We start from the raw sequence: 12,159 nt of genomic DNA, 5'->3' as shown, positions 1-12,159 counted from the left end.
TTCTTCTCTTCTCTACTCTTCTCTCTCTCTCTCTCTCTCTCTCTCTCTCTCTCTCTCTCTCTCTCTCTCTCTCTCTCTCTCTCTCTCTCGCTCTCTCGCTCGCTCTCGCCCTCTCTCTCTCTCTCTCTCTCTATATATATAATTTATATAAGCAATATTATTTAAATCCACAGTTTTGTAGTTTGAATAAAATCAAGTTTTGCATAAAGAACCAAATGCCTACGGTTGTTTTAATTAGGCTAAATATAGTAACGAACGGGCACCTGCTGCTTAGGCTACTAAATTGAGTTCACCATTAATCAGCAATGTTTTGACACCCTTCATTGTTGACGGAATAAATCAACACATTGGTCTGTTTCTGTGCGCGCACTACAGCGATCAGTCACCAATTTGCCACACCTTCCAGACGTCAATGTTTAAAACATCCTCTACAGTTTTGTCTCACCAGTTTGCTAATTTTTCTCCAAGCGGACAAATCGCAAGGAGCTTTATAAGGACAATTACCCTTTTGATGCGCATGATTATGAATTTGAACAAAGATAAAGGGTAAGTTCCTGACCACAGGAAAAAATGTTAATTAATTGTTTAAACACTTCTTGCCTATAATGCGTAAAGTGATATTGTAGATTTCGTTATTTATATATTTAACTAAGTTTACATGTAAGACTTGTAGCTTATACTTCCTGTTTCGGTAAGCAATCATTTAAGGCATTTTTGGCTTATACTTCTGTTTAGTTTGTCGCCTTTGAAAACTGTACCGTTATCATTTTATTTCAGTCATTTCAATGTACATTTGAGAAGTAGTTAATACAAAGTTGCTATGATTTGCTCTATGTTAAATAATTTAAAATGAACATCAGGGGGGATGGCCTACAATAACACACAAAAAAACACAACCCTATACATTATCATTCTTTGTATTTCAGTACTTCAGTGCTTGATGCGGTACGTTACTTAATGATTGATTGGATTCCTCAAACATCGCTCATATTTGAGTCCTTATTCTTTGACTGCTAAATGTCGTTTACCTGAACATGATAAATTATATGAGGTTTGACATTTTACAGACCCGGGACAGTCACTGGCTCTCCGGTGGCTAAGAATGCAAGTGTGGTTATAGAGCAGGGGTGCTCTTTTTGACTTGAGGGTCATATCAGTCAGGACTTTTGTGTGTTTTAATTGCTCTTGGGGTCAGCTGGCTATGCGTTTTGTTTTTGTAAGAAGAGAGCTGCCCACTGATGTGACCTATGTGCGTGAAAGGGACAGTTCCATACTTTGTGCATGACAAATGCAGCGCTTATGCATTCATTCCATATTGGCAGTCAGTTGCTGGGAATTATATATATGAACAAAGTTTATTGTACCCTCTTCATCTCTAATGATACTGGTCAAAAGTAGCCTACTGCTGTCAATTGTTTGTAAACCGCGGCGCAAGGATACTTTTACTTTATCACTAATTCATGTCAAGGAAGAGGTCCACCTAATATACCACACTGAAAGCTAGCGCCATCTATTGGACTTTGTACTGTAATAAATAATGCAATGATATTTAACATTTACATTTAATCATTTAGCAGAAGCTTTTATCCAAAGCAACCTACAAATGAGGCAAACAATTTAAACAATTTGAGCAACATAAGTCAACAATGCATAAGTGCTATGAAGCTGCACTCTAAAAAAAAATCCGTAAAAATAGGGCACAATATAATGTATTAATATGAAGGAATTTTCCGTATTCATTTTTACAGTTGTTTTACCTGTACTTTACATTAAATTGCATTTTAGCATTAACGGAAATGTCCGTAAAATAAAGGAAAATGTACTGGTAATTTTCTGCCAGTACTTTATCAGTTTTTTTACGGGTTTTTTCTACAGTGTTGTCTCAATAAACCTAAAGCAGATCACAAAGCTATAAACGCAGGTTTATTTGAAGAGTGTGGAAGAAAGAGTGAACAGTAAATAAATAAGTGTCAGTCAGGTTTTGTGGAATGAGACCTATCTAATACATAGGCTATAGAGAATGTGAAGCTGACGTCACGCCATATGTTGCATGTTGCAGTGGCGCCGCCATCTTGGGAGGATCATACTCCACTGCTATTATTGTTTTGATATGTACCGTTACTTGTTTTGTTTGATATATGGAGAAATCGAAAGTGAAATTACAATGGGCTTTTACTGAATGACTCTGCGTTATGCTATTGCAGTTTCTTTTAACACAGCAAGACCGACCTACCATAGTTATATTTCCTAATCAAAACAAAACACTGCATTGAACGCACTAGCAGCCATCCTCCCAAAATGACGCAACATTCAACGTGTGTGACGTCGATTAACAAGCTCTATTGACATAAAGAAACAACAGTAAGCATTTTGGCCCGTTACTGCAATAACAAGTCGCCATATCGGGAAAGGATTAAATAAATGAGGCAAAAATGTACCAAATGGTCTCAATGCTTTTTTTGAATCTACACTAAATACAAAAATGTCTCCACTTACAAATTGTGAAAACTTATGCTTGTCAAGTATTGAAGCCGTTGAGAGATGTAAAGGTTATTGTGCTTTCAAACCAGAAAAACACAGATCCCTATATAATTTTATGGCAGTCTTGGCCTCCACAATACGGTGACATTGCCATAAAATTCTATGTATGCATTTGGCAGAACTTTTATCCAAATTGACTTATGGTGCATTCAAGGCAAACATTGTATCAGTTTGAGTGTTCCCGGCTTAGACTAAAACCTCTAAACCCTTGAGCTCTTAACACAAGGGTCTATACACACAACGTTGCAGGAAAAAGCACAGAGCATCAAAGTAGTTACATATACCATCCAGCTCATTCTCTGTTTAGGCATAAACACTTAGAATATATCCTGAGACACAGCAGACCAGACAGTGTCATGACACACAAAGCATGTTCCCATTATAGTCATTAGACATTACAGAAGGATGTAACATGTTTTCCTCACTTCTGTATTCATATGTATCTGTAATCTTAGTTTCTTCTTCAGTAGACTACTTTTCAGCTCTGTGTGGAAAAGTATAAATTTAATATAATGTGCATAGTATTTTTTTTTTAGAGTGTATTTGAAGAGTTAATTTGCAAAAACAGATCTCATTTTTAAAATTGTTCAAAAATCATGTTTTAAACATGTCAGTTAAAATGCAGTCAGGTTGTATAGATTAAGTAATAATAACTAAAACTAAATAAAATACAGATAACTAAAACAATAAGACAGAATAAAATAATGTTTTTTTTAACGAAATTATCTGTTTTTGCAAATAAACTCCTAGTTTTGTTTTTATTGTACTGTCTAAATGTTAATTCACTGTGTGCCCTGACTGGTCTCTTTATCACTAAATACTGTAATGTACTTGAAGCATTTAAAAATGAGTCAGAAAAATGGTCCATGTCCACGAATTTATTATTATATAACACGTTTTGCAATATTATTTATGCAATACTACAAATGTTTCATTCCTGAATTTGCTAAAATTAGGTAGTTTAATCTACATTTAAATCTACACCAAAAACCCAGAATATTTGACCAAGTCTGTAAGAAATGTCTCTGCTGTGTCCTGATGGCTGCTGTCATGTTTCGGTTTGACCTATATTGAGGCTGTGCCTTCAAAGTCTTCATCTTCATTTCTGCATCCTCAAAAAGAACTGTGACACAAGTTGGGAAGGCACTTAGTTTTACAAACACTTAAACATTGAAAAAGTCCGATTTTCATGAGATGTCCCCTTTAAGTGTTCCAACAACTATTTTAAAGTAGGCTTGCTTTGGACAGCCTTAAGCTCATTCTCTCTCTCTCTCTCTCTCTCTCTCTCTCTCTCTCTCTCTCTCCTCTCTCCTCTCTCTCTTCTCTCTCCTCTCTTCTCTCTCTCTCTTCTCTCTCTCTCTTCTCTCTCTTCTTCTCTCTTCTCTCTTGTCTCTGTCTCTGTCTCTGTTCTGTCTCTGTCTCTCCTCTCTCTTCTCTCTCTCTCTCTCTCTCTCTCTCTGTCATACATGCACACAGTAGTTATTTTCTTGTCCCCTCTTTCCTCGCAGGATTTTGATCATCATTGCCCGTGGGTTAATAACTGTATCGGCCGGAGGAACTACCGTTACTTCTTCATGTTCCTGCTGTCTTTGACAGCTCACATCATGAGCGTGTTCGGCTTTGGCCTGCTCTTCATTCTCTACCACACTCAGCAGCTGGACAGAGTACATTCAGCTGTCACGTATCCTTACATTTACAATGTGCTAACATTTGCATAATTGATGAGTTAATTGTTCTGTAGGAAGGAAGGTGATCATTTTCATCACACCATTTGTATGTATCCTGTTTTTATTACCCTGTTTTTCAGTTAAATGTCAGATTCAAAAACAGAAAAGGCAAAAGATGTCTGCATCTTTTCTTGGAGAGAGTGTAATGTGCTGGCAGTCTAACAGCACGCTTAACAAAGCCTGCTGTCAGCATCTTAATGACCTCTCTTTGAAGAACCACTACTAAAAATATTAAAGTGCCCATTATGTTCTATTTTTAAGTGTCCTAATATTGTATTTGAGTCCCCAACAACAGGTTTAAATGCATCCAAGGTATCTCAAAATATGCATTTAATATCAACACATTTCTCAAAGATCTCTAAACGGTTTCCTTCAAGCAGTTCGAAGATTCAGTTTCTCTAAACCCCTCTCTTCCACAAGCCCACTGTGCTCCGATTGGTCAGCTACCCCAGTCTGTTGTGATTGGTCTTTACGCATACAACTACTTTTCAGCTCTTGGAGGCTTATTAGTAATTTACACAAGGATTATTAGTACACAGAGATACTAAGATTGCAAAAATGGCATCGATTTGTGTTATAAAGATAATGACACTTATGTAAGCGAAAGGACCTACAGCTTAACAGTAAACACAGCACAGTAAAGCCACGTTAATGCATTAGCCGGAATGCTAATGTAACCGACTTATGAAACATTACAGCATTTCAACAAAATCTATCCACATCCTTTATCATGAATCCAAATTCCAAGTAATAAAAACGACAGACACTCTACATTAAATGACACATTTTTACACTTATGGAAGCGAACTGGACCCACAGCTAAACAGAAAAAATATTGTAACTGTTATATGCGTTAGCCGCAATGCTACCGTGATGACTTATGAAACATTACAGCTTCTAAACGAAATCTATCCAGATCCTTTATCATGAATCCAAGTAAAAAAAATACTGCTGTGCAATCGTGGGGAAAATATTGTTATCCTCTGGTTCTTTACATCATCATCCTTTGGATTTGGAATTAAAAACAACTACATGCTTGATTTTGCTGCACAGAACACACAGCGTCTCTGCTACAGGATGTAAACACACAAATTAGCCGAAGTGTTTGTGGGCAGGTCCGAGTGTTTGTGTTTCGCAGGCAGGCGGGGATTATGCAGATGTGTTAATTCGATACTTGTAAAGGTTACGCTCAAAAGACTCGAAAACTAAACAACACTTTCGGGCGGTTTGGAGTCGACTCTTTATTTTGGGGAGACAATATCTTTATTTATCATGGCCTTTTTTGATTAACAACTTTGCAGATCTTTAACATTGAAGGAAAGCTACGTTACACACTGAAATAGTCAATTTTAGGACATCTAGGGAACGTGCTCTTTAAAGTGGAATCAAAAATATGCAGAAAACCTCACAGAAATGGGTGAGAGTTATGTTGATGTGAATGAATATTGCCATTACCTCCTTGACCTTTCATCAGCATGGCCGTCATGTGTGTCGCTGGGCTATTCTTCATCCCAGTGGCAGGCCTCACTGGTTTCCATGTTGTTCTGGTGGCAAGAGGCAGGACCACCAATGAGCAGGTTAGTAGCGTGTTTGTGTGCATTTGCTGGGGGAAATGATAAGTGACATGCACATCATTATCTTCCGTTTGTTTGTGATGTTCTGTCAGTAATCATGTTGGTGGCGGCGAACCGGGATTAAAACCACTATTAAGCAGTTTTGTAATCCCAAAATATGAGTTTCTCTCAGTCCTTCGTCCTTAGTTTGAAGATTAAAACCAGATTACATGTTAAATCTGGTTTTTGCTGAATTTGCTGATCTTTTATTTCCTTTTTTTATTGTCTTGCTCTGTCTTTTTTATGTTACTCATGTTACGTTATTGCTAATGTGATTTTGATGTCCACAACATGATGATTATGAGTTTTTAAAAGATTATCAGCATGGAAGAGACTTTTTCAAGTCCCTGCACCTACACAGTGAATTTATTGCACATCACTGTCTTTTTGTAGGTGACGGGGAAGTTTAGAGGAGGCGTGAACCCCTTCACAAACGGCTGCCTGAGAAACATATCGCACGTTCTGTGCAGCTCACAGGCACCCAGGTAAAATATCACCTCCATGTCAAAAAGCCTTTGCTTTTTAAAACAATGATGTAGGTATTCAAGTATTGAAAGAGTGTTGTGTTCTGATCTGTCAGGTATTTGGGTAGGAGGAGAAAGACTCCGACAGTATCCGTTCAACCTCCTTTCCTTCGGCCACAGCTCACTGAAGCCCAGCTGGCCGCCAAAGTGCTCGATAATGGAATCCAAGGAGATCTACACCGGGTAGGAAATCTTTTCAGTTTTCTTTACTATTACAGTTATACAGTCATCTAACCTTCACAGTAGCATGTTTTCATTCTACATTTTAAGCAAATCTAAATCACCCAATAGCTACTTGAAACTGAAAATGCATTAAGTATGCGTTCAATCACATTTTTCTAATAAATATGCAGAGGGCTGTTGACACTGAGCCAAGGCCTTAAGCATTACCTCTGCCTTGGATGTAAAGATATTCCTGTTTGAGCCAAACATCAGTAGGTCACAGAGTGCATTACAGTATTTTGCTCCAATTCTCTTCTTTGGCATCCTCAATTTAAAATGTCTGTTTGTGTCATTTGCCATGAGGAAAGAGAGAGGCTTTTGAGTTTAGATTACCATGTGGTTAAGGACGGCGAAAGCACGTCACACTCACACATGTATTAATAAAGCTGAACATGAGATCAGTTTAAGTGTTAAAATGTGTTGTGGTACGTCATTTGAGTTATGTTCTACAGGAATTTTCAATAGAAATTCAAACCTTTTTGGTTTTCCCCGATACTTTTTTAGGATTTCTGTTTTAAAGACTCACCTTGTAGTTGGCTGAGTTATAAGCATTAAAAACCTAAAGAATGAGGAAGGTAGACTGTAACACAGACAGCCCATTGGTAAATGTGTTCAGTTGTGCAATGGATGGATGAAGATGATTATACAGTAGATGTTTGTGAGATCAGCCAGCATTGCATCAGAGGTCCAGTTTTGCTTTCATAATGTTAAGATTGCGAAATTTCTTCTGTTTTCTGTTTGGCACCCTCTGTTTTCATATCGTTGCGCTAGTGCAGAAAGGTACAGAGGTGTACACAAGCGATTACTCGGAGAGAGTCAGCAGATCAGAAGAAGCAGAGCCTGAGAAAGAGCCTGAACGCTGTTCATGCTGAAACACCCAACAACTTGATGTGTGAGCGAGGAAGCAGTATAGTGATACTAAAACAGTATGAATATTATGCAAATTTCAGATATTTGCTGTTGGTGTTTATACTGTATTTGCGCACATTGAACTTCCAGCCCTCTTTAAAGGAGTTGTTGTTCTTTAAATGAAAATTCTAAAATCTTTGCTGTACAAGTAATGATTGTGAGCTATTTAATGATATGCAGCTTTAGTGAATTGTGGTGGATATCATGGCAGACTACATTGGTTTTGCGTCACATTTACATTTGCTTTAGATTAGATAACTTTGTCAGTCACCGGAGGAAGGAGTCATGCTCTGAATGCAACTTCCACATTTTCCAGTCAGACACTGTGGTCTCTCTGAACGCTCTGTTGATTTGCATCTTCTAAGGTCTCGTAAATCACTCCAGCTTTTCCTCCATTAGTCTGTTCTGCTCTGTTTTATTGTGTCATCGGCCTTTTTGTCTTTTGCTTAATTAAAAGGGCGTTTTATTCTCCATCTTTTAGTCCAAGAGCAGTTTGGAGATGATGGAGAGTCAGTCTGCTGATGCCGAGCCTCCGCCTCCCCCTAAACCGGAGCTCAGATACCCTGGGCTGTCACGAGGACCTCCCGGACACTCTGAGGGTTAGTGCAAACCTACATGACGGACTTGTGTTTCTAGAATGTTTTGCATTTGTAATATTTGCATAGACGGACAACATGGGTACCGAGAGCCCTTTCAGCAGCGAATTCACAACTTGCTGTGTCTTTCATTTGTCTTTGTTTGCAGAGAGCAGTCTGTTAAATAAAGCTCCGCCCACCCCCACTATGTTCAAGTACAGGCCCGCCTACAGCAGCCCGAGCAAGAACCACACTGCCCTTACACATGCCTATGCCAACCAGGTAACTTTTCTGTCTGTTAATGTGTATGTGTTTATATATAATAAAAAATTTTTTTAAAAAGAATGTGTTTTCACGTTCATTCAGAATTTACAGGTCTGAAGGTCATACATTTAATTTGTCCTTATGTGATGCCCTTTCCGTTGTTTTTGCATGCGTTTTCATTTCTTTAAGCTTTTTTTTCCTGTTTTATTCAAGTCTTTGAATTGTTTTTTCCCTCAATTTGGTTGACTCAGTGACGCTCAGTTGAACAGTATCAGTAAGTTCACGCAGTATTCTTTTTTCTGTTTGTGTGTTTTATTGTCAGTGGCCTTCTCCTTTCTCTTATATCTGTTGTTTATTGTTATATTTTTGTAAATGGACCTTTTTAAAGGGACGCTTCACCCAAAAATTCTGTCATCATTTACTCACTCTCGAGTTGTTTCCAATCTGTATGAATGTCTTTGTTCTGATGAACACAGAAAAAGATATTTGGAAGAATGCTTGTAACCAAACAGTTCTTGGCCACCATTGACAACCATAGTAGGAAAAATGACAATAGTAGTCAAAAGTGTCCCAGAACTGTTTGCTTTCCTACATTCTTCAAAATATCGTCTTTTGTGTTCAACAGAACAAAGACATTTATAAAGCAATCTTCCTACATTGATAGTCAATGGTGCCCCAGAACTGTTTGATAGCTTAATATTTTTTATGTAGCTTAATAGTTTCTGTTAAACTTTGTGTTAGTGTATTTCACACATTTCAATTTGCTATTTAATGTCTTTTTATTTGCTTCAAAGATTTTCTTTAAATGTGGATTTAATTACTTAAAAAGTCTAGATAGGCTTCTAGTATTTAGAAGTATTTAAAAAGATTATCTGTTCCATTTGTTGAATTAAATCCTACTAGTGTTAATAAAAAGCCCACAGTGTGTCAGAACAGACAACCCTTCTGTCATGATCCAATGGAAATGTGAAACAGTTTGCAAATTTTAGATATGAAGGGGGATTGGGGGGGCAAAGTGGTGCTAGATTAAGATCTTGGATGAGAAACACACCACCAAGTTGACCCGGGACATCAAAACTGTATCCTTTTTTATTTTATACATTGGGTAAAGCAGACTTTTTTGTCCCATGTGACATACAGGTCACCAGATGTTCATGTCCCTGGTGCTTCATCTATAAAAGCCACAAAGCAAGAAAAAGTAGATTTTCATGTCTTCTGGTTTTTAACGTTACTCATGTGGTGTCTTGTTGAGACAGGCAAAATCTACTCGCATCAACGCAAAAATACCAGTGCTTTGCCTTTAGCGCTTTTAAGTTTGTTGCGGTTACTTCAATTGTGTCCCTGCTGTTCCAAGCTAAGCTTCTCTGTCTGTCATATCCTGCAATGCTGACTTTATTGTAGCCATAAAAATACTCCCAAATCACTCGTCTCCTCTGCAGTTTCCCTGTAGTAGTGCCCACCTGATCCTTACCACGAGATCTGTCCTCAATCCTATGCAATTTAGCTTTCAATTTGCCTTTATAACTTTGTTATCTCTTCTGCTTGCTCTCTCTCTCTCCTGCTCTCTCTGTAGATGAGTCGTGGGGACAGTCTTAAAGAGTCCGCTTCCTCTCTCCTCCAGTCCAGTCAGCAGCCAGGTTATCGCTCTGAGCCCAGTCTGGACGGACGAGAGGGGGCAGCAGTGGAGCGAAGCGGCACGGAGCGAAGCGGCACGGAGCGAACGGGAGGGCCCCCCGGAGGACCATCAGGCTCAGGGGTGCCGGGCTACTCCCTCGGAGGGCGCTCGTATCCCTCCTTTTCCGATCATACGGTTCTCGCCGGCGGGGCCTCGCGGTCCTCCAGCGTCCGCTCTTCCCACAATGCCCCACCATCTGAGGCCACCACCTCCACCAGCTACAAGAGCTTAGCAAATCAAACACCACCGCTGGTTCCACGTAACGGCAGTCTGTCGTACGACAGTCTGCTTACTCCCTCGGAAAGCCCCGTTTTTGAATCCGCAGCACCAGAGATATCACCAGGGCGACCGCGCACGCCGGTCGGATACAGTTCACCCTTCCTGTCGGCACAGATCGCCCATCAACGGGAAGTGGAGCTGCATCAGCCATCCAGTGCCGCCCTTCTCGCATCCCCACAGCACGCAGCATACATTCGGGGCTCCACATCCTCGTCTCCTCCGCCGCCACCTGAAAGGGAACGGGAACGGCTGCTGCACGAATCACAACCCCACCACCATCGTCATCACCACCATCATCACCACCGGCCGCCCCGCTTCTCTCGTCCTCCTCTGCTTTCCGACTCGGGCCACTCCCAGCCCTCCTATGCGTACCGCACCCGCTCTACTGACACCCCCCTGCAGACCACCGCCCACCCCCCACGCTCGCCACACGCCCCGCCACTGGGGAAGTCTCTGTCTTACTCGAGTGCTGCAGCTGCTGAGATGCAGTACCGCCTGGTCCGCAAAGCCTCGGCCTCGATCGGGGGAGGGGGCATACAGGCGCCAAAGTGAGTAACTCCCCCACAACTTTTCGACGCTCTGCGCAGCCTGCTGCCTCCTTCCTCCTACTCTTCCTCCTCCTCCCAGACTCCTGTGAGTGTATCTCTTTCACTTCTTTCTTCCTTTTCCTTTTTTCCATAGTCATTGTCGCATGCTTGGTCTGTCATCATCTCATTCTGTTGAGGCAGTATTCTAGTGAATTTTGCAATCATCAGTGATCTGTTGCTTTCTGCTGCTTGGATTCATTGTATTGTACATCGTATTTTTTTTGTTACTTTTCAAAGCAAAGATCAGAATTGCACAAGTAAAAGCTTTTTTCAAGCAGGTCTCAGTGTCGAAAAGTGTCAGTCTAGTATTAAAAGAACAGTTCACCCAAAAATGAAAATTCTGTCTTCATTTACTCACCTTCAAGTTGTTCCAAATCTGTATGAATTTCTTTGTTTTGTTGAACACAAAAGAAGATATTTTGAAGAATGTAGGAAAGCAAACGGTTGTACTACTGACTACCATTGTAATTTTTCCTACTGTAATAGTCATTGGTGGCCAAGATCTGTTTGGTTACAAGCATTCTTCCAAATATCTTTCTCTGTGTTCATCAGAACAAAGACATTTGTACAGATTTCCAACAACTCGAGGGTGAGTAAATGATGACAGAATTTTTATTTTGGGGTGAACTTTCCCTTTAATGGCACATTTCACATCAGCGAAAAAATGTAAAAACAAACATTTGTGTAAAACAATCACAGTAAAATTTTCTTATCATAAATCTTCCTTAAAGATTAGGGATGTAACGATTCACAGTGAGCCGGTGTAAAATCGGCTATAATATGTGACGATTCGAGTCGGTTGAGATGTTTTGAACAGCAGGGGCCGCTGTGGTTACTGCAAAATTGAGAAATGTGGATAAGATGATATTTCTTTAATAAAAATGTTAAAAAAATCCAAGTCAGGAAAAGCACAGACAAAGTCTTAGTTTGTTTATATTAAAGAGACTTTAGTATTATTAATTTGTCTTAAATTGCAATTCAGTTTTGTTATTTGACGCAAAATATATTTTTATTTTACAAAGAAACGTGCAGCATTTGAGAAATGATAAAAGGCACTTGTCCATTTCTAATTTGGCTTAAAAAATAGTGAAAAAATCGTATTGAGTTCAGTATCGTGAATCGTTACATCCCTATTAAAGATCATTTCAAATATTATCAGAAGCAGCATATTTACTATATATTAAACAATTCAAAACCAGTTGACAATGAAAGCAACATAGTTGATGCAAGTAACATAGTTGAC

The 12,159-nt window shown here is 39.5% G+C and overlaps 1 protein-coding gene across 2 annotated transcripts in view; it reads left to right on the top strand.

The window, feature by feature from the left end:
• zdhhc5a (zinc finger DHHC-type palmitoyltransferase 5a) overlaps positions 1-12,159 on the top strand; it is a 38,273-nt gene that overhangs the window by 22,046 nt on the left and 4,068 nt on the right. The window contains exons 5-11 of one of the 2 annotated variants that reach the window (XR_008962770.1): positions 4,050-4,222; positions 5,743-5,845; positions 6,275-6,366; positions 6,462-6,588; positions 8,018-8,135; positions 8,281-8,393; positions 9,949-10,962. Coding sequence is in view for 1 of the 2 variants with exons in the window: in XM_057331026.1 (XP_057187009.1) it covers positions 4,050-4,222; positions 5,743-5,845; positions 6,275-6,366; positions 6,462-6,588; positions 8,018-8,135; positions 8,281-8,393; positions 9,949-10,877 (1,655 nt within the window). In the remaining variant the exon portion in view is untranslated. The remainder of the gene's footprint in view (positions 1-4,049; positions 4,223-5,742; positions 5,846-6,274; positions 6,367-6,461; positions 6,589-8,017; positions 8,136-8,280; positions 8,394-9,948; positions 10,963-12,159) is intronic. The other variant, XM_057331026.1, reaches the window with a different exon arrangement.

The sequence above is a fragment of the Triplophysa rosa genome, linkage group LG4 (genome assembly GCF_024868665.1).
Source record: "Triplophysa rosa linkage group LG4, Trosa_1v2, whole genome shotgun sequence".
Lineage (NCBI taxonomy): Eukaryota > Metazoa > Chordata > Actinopteri > Cypriniformes > Nemacheilidae > Triplophysa > Triplophysa rosa.
Note: the sequence above shows the minus strand (reverse complement) of the source record. Positions and strands in the feature narration are given on the sequence as shown.